The sequence below is a fragment of the Chrysochloris asiatica genome, unplaced genomic scaffold (genome assembly GCF_000296735.1).
Source record: "Chrysochloris asiatica unplaced genomic scaffold, ChrAsi1.0 scaffold00001, whole genome shotgun sequence".
NCBI lineage: Eukaryota > Metazoa > Chordata > Mammalia > Afrosoricida > Chrysochloridae > Chrysochloris > Chrysochloris asiatica.
In genome coordinates, this window is record NW_006408519.1 from 14,920,448 (window position 1) to 14,930,220 (window position 9,773).

The 9,773-nt window shown below is 34.2% G+C and overlaps 1 protein-coding gene across 2 annotated transcripts in view; it reads right to left on the minus strand.

The window, feature by feature from the left end:
• The window catches only part of CSMD3 (CUB and Sushi multiple domains 3), a 1,928,297-nt gene that overhangs the window by 98,014 nt on the left and 1,820,510 nt on the right, over positions 1 to 9,773 (minus strand). For both annotated transcript variants that reach the window (XM_006830658.1, XM_006830657.1), the window contains 3 exons: positions 4,212 to 4,385; positions 1,723 to 1,896; positions 720 to 905 (listed from right to left, as the gene is read on the minus strand). In XM_006830658.1, the coding sequence (XP_006830721.1) occupies positions 720 to 905; positions 1,723 to 1,896; positions 4,212 to 4,385 (534 nt within the window). The remainder of the gene's footprint in view (positions 1 to 719; positions 906 to 1,722; positions 1,897 to 4,211; positions 4,386 to 9,773) is intronic.

Below are 9,773 nucleotides of genomic sequence, written 5' to 3' on the forward strand. Positions count from 1 at the left end.
GGAGAAAGATGAGGCTTTCTACTCCCGTAAAGTTTTACACCCTTGGAAACCCTGTACAGGGTCGCTATGGGTCGGAACCGACTCGATGGCACTTAACAACAACAACAACAACCATCATAGCAGTCCTGGTGTGGCGCTGTGGGTTAATACAATGGACTGCAAGGTCATTTGAACCACAATGTCAGTGGTTCAAGCTCACCAGTCGCTCCTCGGAAACCCTATACAAGGTTGCTATGGGTCGGAACCGACTTGATGGCACGTAACTACAACACCACTAACATATGTGCATCTGTTTGTATACTGTAAATACTTAAAAATCATTAAATAGCATGTTTGTTTAGATTCCCAAGTATTCTGATACTCTGGTGTCTGTTTACTTTGAGACTGGTTTGTATTAAATCAAATTTGAAAAAATTACTATAAAAAATGCTTATCATGGATTGAAAATTTCATAGAGTATGAAAGATGTCTGCTTCTCAACTTCTATTTGAACTATCAAAATTCAAATTCAAAGAATGCTAAAGAAATATCCATTACATTAATATTGAGAAAAATGGTATTTGGGAATTGAATTCTGAGAATATAGGAAGAGAAGTCTCAAAACAATGAAATTAATATTCTTCCTTTTGATATATAGCTCTAAGTAAATTATACAGGTTATAAAATACACATTGCTTACAAAACACATTCTCAAGGAAAAATTCACATTATCTACTTACTGATACATTCTGGTAAAGGTTTGTCCCATTGGCCATTTGGTTGACATATCAAAACTGAAGATCCAAATAAAAAGTACCCAGGATTGCAGTCATAGAACACTACCGTGCCGTAGGTAAAATTTCCATGTTCTATTTTACTTTCTCTTTTGGAATTGGCTGGAATTCCAGGATCAGAACAGTTGACCACTAAAAACAATGTCAATTTTTAGAGTGTATTTTAAAAAATATAATACACATAGGGTAACTTAGATGTCCATTAGAAACGGAAGGAACTATTTTAAGAATAAATTTAATCTAACAAAAGATTTCAAGCACATGGGCATTTCAGAAAATGGATTGAGATGCTATATGGTTGAAAGTACAATACATAACAAAATAAATTCATTAGATATTTATTTTTGTACATAAAAAAGTGGGGGAGTATCTTGATAAAAGAAACAAGGAAAAGTATTGCAAAAATTATTTAAACTATAGTCACTCCACAAGTACTGTCTGCTGAGTAGAGACTTAGCGAATGATCCCTTATAAACTAGAATTGAACCATAAAAATAAATGTAGAAAATGATAACTTGGTTATATTTTATCAGAAAAAATATACATACTTCATACTTTGAAAAATGGCAAAAACCAAAAGTATAATATTTTATCTGTTTCTATAGAGAAAAACTAGTTAACTATGCAGCTATCGCAATAATTCAGGCCATAAACTCACTTTTCTCAAAAACAGAAAGATAATAAATGCCAAAGGGGCTTTCACTAACTATGAAGAAAATGACTTTTTATATGCATCCACAGATAACAAATGTAGCAGCTAGAATAAAGCCTTTCTGTTAAAACCTTTTAAGAAATAAAAAATGAAAGCATAGTTACTGAGATTATATTAAATATTTTGTTTAATTGGCTAAACACTGCCTACTGCTCTGTCCAAGCCATTTCAAACCTATCATGTTTATACAGAGCTCCTGTTACTATGCCCCATGTTGGAATACAGTTATACTTTTACCTTTGCACACAGGTGGTGGGTGGCTCCACTGTCTATTGGCCTGACACTGTGCCTTTGTTGGCCCTTGCATAAGATATCCAACATTGCAAGAGAATGTTACTACATCATTAAAATTGAATCCATTTCCACTTGTCCTTCCATAAATTGGACTACCAGGGTGACCACAGCTAACAGCTAATAGCAATGGGAGAAGAATACAAAATAAAAGAATATTTACCAGTCGGTTATCACATGCCCATTATGTTTCATTACATAATCATTTTAGAAAGATCACCAATTATTACATAAAAATCTATTTAAAGCATTTTTACTAATGTACGGGAACAAAGTAGACTCCTAAATACTGAGTATAACCAAAACATATTTGTTTCAGAGTCCTAGTGTGGTGCTGTGGGTTAATGCGCTGGACTGTAGAGTTGGTTTGAACCACAAGGTCAGTTGTTCCTCAGAAATCCTACACAGGGTTGCTATGGGTCAGAACTGACTTGGCGGCACTTAACAACAACAACAACAACAACAAAACACATTAGTAAATATAGAATCATTTTCAACTATGATAATTTAAGTGGTGTACAGATGATTAAATTTTATTTTATTACTTTCATTTTGTCTATGCTATTTTAAAGAGAAAAAACAATTGAAGTCTAGATCATTAGTTCATGGCAGAAGAAAATTAAAATTAAACAATTTTCTTTTCCTACTTTTGAAATTTGAATTGAAAACAAGTTTTATACTTAAATTTGAGATAGTTTTGTCTACATACTCTATTTATGAATTATGTATTGTTATATATTGTTATATGGAGTCCTGGTGTGACGCTGTAGGATACTGTGCTGGACTACAAGGTCAGTTTGAATCACAAGGTCGGCGGTTCAAACCCACCAGCTGCTCCTCAGAAACCCTACACATGGTCACTATGGGTCAGGACTGACTCAACAGCACTTAACAACAATAATAACATTATTATGTAAATGTGTTTCTAAATAAACTAATGTAACTATAGTGTCTGGACAATAGAAAATATGCACCAACGTGTATTATAGGTTCTCATTAACATTTTGATAAACCTAATATTAATATTCTCCAAACTAACCAATCATACTGGTTTATTTTCTTCACTATTGGTATTTGATAATTTAGCACATTAAAATATAATCTATTAGATGAATATATATTAGGTTATTTTAATGCTATGGATGTAGTCTAGATTTTATGTAGTGCTGGCTTTTCTCATACACTCTTTCTATTAATTTTTTATTGCATCATCTCACCCTACTAATCAAAGAAACTCCTATAATAGTGCTTGATAATTGGACACATAGTCACTTTTAGTACTTTTCAAAATGACCCTAGTACAATTATTTTTCAGCTGTATTGTTAATGTCAACCTACTCATTTGGAAACTTAACTGCATCTTATTCTTGTTTAAAATTATCAATAAAGCAACTAGCTTTACCCTAAGGGCCAATTCTCATTTATAGTCTCAATTATTTAACAAGAAAAACAGTGATATTAGTTGCTTATGCTTGGATATAAATGTAATGGAAACAAATCTAGTACTGAATCAAGCATAATATTGCTGTCTTTAAATCATTAGATAATCTGTGTGAGGGCTCTGTGTGTATGTGTGTGTGTGCAAGAAAAGTAATTTATATTATTAACTATATGCTCTATTTGCCTATTAAATCTTAGTTAAAACAGGTATAAATTCCAATAAATATCTTTTGATAGGATTAAAAATTTGACAATAATGGCATTTATAAATATGTATGAAATTAGTTACAAAATAAATTATTTCTGTCCTGTCATGGCACTGTGGGTTAATGTGGCAGACTGCAAAGCCATTTAAATTGCAAGGTCAGGAGTTCAAGCTCACCAGATGCTTCTCGGAAACCCTATACAGGGGCGCTATGGATTGGAACCGACTCGACAACACTTAACAACAACATGAATCAATACTAAAAGCCCCATGTATATTTTTTTAAGCCTCCAAAAGTAATAGCTTCTTTCCCATGACTCTATGGTTTACTACAAAACTTACAATAAATTTATAATAATTTCTTTCTTTTTTTTTTTTTTTGCAACAGCAATTTAATGTGAATATCAACAATTGGGGATAGAAATATTTAGGAAGAAGAAAAAAACAGGAAACATGAATGTTTTTCTTTAGATCAAAAATAGGATAGATTTTTTTTTAATTTCTCAGTTAATGGCTTTCTGTTCTTTGAGCACATTGAAAGAACATGGTTGTTAGTGCATGGTTGCATAAAAGATAAACTGGGGGGTATTTAGTTTGTATCATTATCTGCATATAATTATATTACACATGCACACATACATAAACACACACAAGGGGACTTCAAAAGTTTGTGGAAAAGCAGAATGAAAAGATAATGGAATATTTTCCATGATCTTTTAAAAGTCCTTTGTATCCATATGTGATTGCATGAAGAAAGAGGTCTGTAAATTCTTTTGCCATGCTTACTTACGCACACAGGATGGAAGTTGACCAGACCAATTGTGATCCTGTTGACAAATTCGCACTGAAGAACCAATCAGTCTAAAGCCAGGATTACACTGATAAACAACTGTATCTCTGTATCCATAGTTTTCTCCAATGACTTGACCATTAACAATAAGTTCTGGAATTCCACAGTGACCCGCTAAAATAGATCCCAAAAAAACAAAATAAAAAATTTAATATTGTGATGTATTTGTGTATTCATGTCCATATGCATCAAACATGATATCTAGCATTATATAAGTACCCAGTTGGAAATATTTGTTTTTTTAAATTTTAACTGATAACAAATGACATGGAAGAGTCTCTTCAATTCTGTGTATTTTGTATAGAAAATCTGCTCATTAGCTGATTCCTTTCATAGGATAATAAAGCTGCACAAAACAAAAATAAAAACAATAACAAATACACACAATGAAGTCCAATAAAGCTCCGAACCACTGGAATAACTATATAGTATACTTGAAATTTGACAAAGGAAGTAAGTGTAACTTGACCTTATACTTATAGATGTAGTAGCTCAAAATACCAACTGAGAGGGAAGGAGTCTTCACATCAAGGATCAAATCTATCACCTCTGTACACAGGATAGATAGGGATTGGCAACTTACACATTGACTTCCTAAAATGGAGCATGTGAGTGACTATAAAGGCATGAATTGGCTGGCTTACTAGTTTTTAAGAAGGAGTTTAATTTCAGAGTGTGCAGGGGAAGTAGAATCCCCACTGAATTGTTTCCTCTTATCTAGATGGGTCTGGTGAAAAGAAATGGGGCTAGGACTCATTGGATTCAATAGTAATAGTTTGCATACCTTTTCGCGATTGTCACAACTGTAAAGGTAAAAGTTGTGTAACAAAAAAAGGAGTGAGTAGGTAATTGTCCATTCCAGGAACAGAGGACCTTAGGACCATCAAGAGAGAAGAGCATGAGCTGAACATGGGACCCTACCCAGAGGTGGAGACAGAGGTGGTGGCATAAAGGCTCTAGACTCATGGAAAGAGAATGGCTGTGTGCTGGCAGCCATGAGGCTGGCTTCCAGAATGTGCCCTTTGGTTATTTAAACAATTATGTATTATGCATGGGTTTATTTATTTATTTATTTTTGTACATAAAAAAGTGGGGGAGTATCTTGATAAAAGAAACAATCTATGATGATTTTGGGTGGAAGAGGAAATGACATAAGTGCTAGAGGTTAGACACACATTGACATGGGTTACAGGGCAGGCAATATACAACTGGAGGGAGGTTGGCAGAGGAAAGATGGGGATGGTAGGAGACACATGGAGGAATACAGTGCTTAAAGTGAATAAGGTAAATGCTGTTAACAATTAGTGCATCAAGGGGATTGCAACCATGTAACAAAGCAAACTATATGATTTGCTGAATGCAAAACTGATGATCTGCTCTGTAAACTTTTACTCAATTCACTATAAAATGTTTTTTTTTTTTTTTTAAGTAAACAAAGAAAGCAAATGAATATGAACCCAAAAAGAAGAAGAAAGAAAGAAAGGTTAATCTGCTTCTGTATAAATTAAGCAATATTCAGGAATCAGTTTCTAGTAATGGCAGCGTAGTTTCTTTGTGACAGATTCTCCTACAGGTTAAAAATGACATTATCTTAATAAAATACATAAATTCATTACCTAAAGGCACTCTAGAGAACGTGAAATAGGCAGAAGAAGAGCACGGCATTGCCTGACATTCTACTTTTAATGCTATTTGGTGAGAAATAGCAACAGTCATTGTCATGTGGTACAGAACATATTTAAATATATATATATTCACATTTCTTTTGGCATGAACCAGAAAACATAAATTAAAGTCACTATACAGCTGAAAAATAATGCGGAGAATGTATAAAAGAGTCACAAAATAATAGATCCAATTTCTGGACATAAACGATTTCCATATTAAACATTGTTAGGTGCCAACGAGTCTGTACCAACTCATAGCAATACTATGCACAATAGAATAAAACATTGCACGACTCTGAACCAACCTAATAATCATTGCTACACCTGAGCCCATAGCTGTCGCTACGGGCCAAACCAAACCAAGGCAATGAAGGCCCTCCCTTTTCTCCAATCCTCCACTTTACCAAACATGATATCCTTCTCCAGTGACTGGTCTTCCTGATCATATGTCCAAAGTATGAGAGATAAAGTCTGACCATCCAGGCTTCCAAGGAGCACTTTGGCTGTACTTATTCATACAGATCTGTTTGTGCTTTTTGCAGTCCATGGTACTTTCAAAATTCCACTCCAATACCATAACTCAAATGCATAAATTATTCTACAGTCTTCCTTATTCACTGTCCAACTTTTGCATACATAAGAAGTTATTGAAAATATCATGTGTTGGCTATTTTCCAAGAAGCTGGATTATGTGAAGAAAAACATGGCATCAGGATTGGAGAAAGAATCATTAACAACCTTTAATATGCAGATGATACAACCTTGCTTGATGAAAGCAAAGAAGACTTGAAATACTTACTGATGAATATCAAAGACCACAGCCTTCAGTATGGGTTGTATCTCAACGTAAAGAAAACAAAAATCCTCACCACAGGACCAATGAACAACAACCAGAAAAATAGAGAAAAGATTTAAGTTGTCAAGGATTTTATTTTCCTTGGATCTACTATCAACACTCATGGAAGCAGCAGTCAAGAAATCAAACCACATATTGCATTACGCAAATCTGCTGCACAAAACCTCTTTAAAGTGTTGAAGAGCAAGATGTCAGTTTGAGGACTAAGGTGCAGCTTACCCAAATCATGGTAATAAACATGTTGTTATTGTTATTGCTAAGTGCCATTGAGTTGGTTTTGACTCATAGCAACTCTGTATAGGGTTTCCAAGGAGTGGCTGATGAGCTTAAACTGCTGACCTTGTGGTTGAAACTGACCTTGCAGTCCAGTGCATTAACCCACAGCACCAGACTAGGGTTCCATATTAAACACACTCGGGTCTACTTTAAGGAATTCTAGTGGTGCCATAGCCTAAGTAAGGTTGGCAGTTTAAATCCACCAGCCAGGCTGTAGGAGAAAAATGAGACTTTCTGTTTCTATAGAGATTTACAGCCTTGGAAACCCTTGTGGCTATGAGTCAAAATCAACTTGATGGCAGTGGGTTTTTGTTTTTGTGGGTGTGGTGGGTGGCATCAGCTTCAAGCAGCCCAATGAACACTAAAATATTGAATAAAATAATTTCTAGTAGACAATAGTGGATTTGCTTTTGTTTGTTTGTTTATGGTAATTCTATGTTTAACTTTTTGTCCCAGTAACTCCACTTCTGGGAAAATACCCCAAAGACATAAAAGCAAGGAATCAACCAGATATTGTACTCTGATACTCACTGCAGCATCATTTACAAAAGCTAAATAGCAGAGATAATGCAAGTATTCATCCAATATGTTGTTGTTACGTGTCATTGAGTTGATTCCTATTCGTAGAGATTATATACAGTTTTCAAGGAGCAGCTGATGAGTTTGAACTGTTGATCTTGAGGTTCAAACCAACTATGCAGTCCAGTGCTTATCATACAGTGCCATACCAGGACTTCATCATCCAATGTATGAATGGGTATATAAAATGTGATGTATATATATATGTGTGTGTGTGTATGTGTGTACTGAAATAATATTACTCCTTAAATAAGAAATGGCATTCTAATACATGCTATGATATGACATGGATGACTCTTGAAAACATAAATGTTAAGGACAAACATTGTATGATCCCATTTATATTTAAATACCTAGAATAGACAAATACATAGAGACCAAAAGTAGGTTAGGTATTTCAAGGGTTGGAAGGAAGGAAGAATTAGAAAAGTCTATTTGGAGTGGTGGGGAAATTTTGGAAACAAATAATGGGTATGGAAGCACAACATTGTGACTGTGTTTAATGTCAGTGGATTGTACACTTGAAACTGGTTAAAATCACAAATATTAGCGTAGTGGTTACGAATCGGGCTGCGAATCGCAAGGTCAGCAGTTCAAAACTACCAGCTGTTCCGTGGGAGAAAGATGAGGCTTTCTGCTCCTATAAATATTTACAGCCTCGGAAACCCTGTACAGGGTCGCTATGAGTTGGAACCGACTCCACAGCACATGACAACAACAAAAACAACAACATATTTTACTAAACTAAAAGATATAAAGGTTTTTACAGTCAAAGGACATGAAAGAGAGAAAGGCAGAAGAAAACATACTGGAAGAAATAATATGAAAAAAATCCTCAAATTTAGTGAAAAATAAAAACTACAGATTTAAGAAGTCTAACAAGCTTAAGCAGGAAAAAAGACAAACAAACCCACAATGAAACCACACATAGTAAAGCATAATAACACTTCTGAATAAAACTAAGAAAAAAGATAAAAACCTTGATTACAGCCAGAGGTAGATACAATATCTATGAGAGAAACATATATTTTCAATCGCTGACTTCTTATTAAATGATATCCATGACAAAGTCAACATATTTGAAGTACTGACATGAGAAAAATAAAAGTTTGATCCAAAATTTCATCTCCTGTGAAATTATTATTTTACAACGAAGTCTAAATAAAAACAGTTGCTAATGAACAGTAACAAAGAAAAGTTATGGAAAGTACATCCACAGTGCAAGAAATGCTAAAATATCTAAAGGCTTAAGGGAAATAGTATCATATAGAAAACCAGATCTTCAGGATGAAGAAAGCTCGATGTGGATAAATATTTCTCCTAATTTAGGTATGATGTTTCAAAGAATAAAGTAACACTGTATCATCACTCGGTTTATAATGTATGTGGATACAAAACATATTATAACTGGAGTTTACGTGGATGTCGGGCAAATGGACCTATGTATGTAGTTTTAAGATTCTTATGCTGTTTCTAAAGTGATGCAACAGTGACTTTGAGTCTAAGTATATCATGAAAATTACATGTGCATTCCATATTTTATATATTAGAGAAACACTGCCCCATAGGGTTCTTAGGCTGTAAATCTTTATGGAATTAGAGTGCCATACTTGATCATGCTTTAACCTCTGTGCCACACAAGGGAATCTATGACTCAGAACTGACTCAATGGCCAAGTCTTTTAGAGTATTTGAATTTTTAACACCACACCTTCTCTGAGCAACCCCGGAAACACACATATAATTACAAAAAAATGGAGAAATAAAAATAACAGGCCAGATATTTTCACTGATGACTCAATCAAACCTTTAAGGAAGGAAAAATACCAATTTTACATAACCGCTTTTAGAAAAAAAGATGATGAATACTCCCTAACTTGTTTTATGAAGCAATCATAACACCAAAAGTAAAAAATGAAAAAGGCATATAAAAACAACAACAGCAACAACAAAACCAATACCTTATTAACAGCGTCATGGATTGAATTGTGTCACCCCAAACTATGTGTCAACTTCTGTGGGTAACCATTTATTTCAAATGATGTGATAAACTAATACAAGGTGAGCTGCCATGCCCTTAATCCCAAATCAACATTGATATGATGTAAGGAAATTTCCCAAGGGT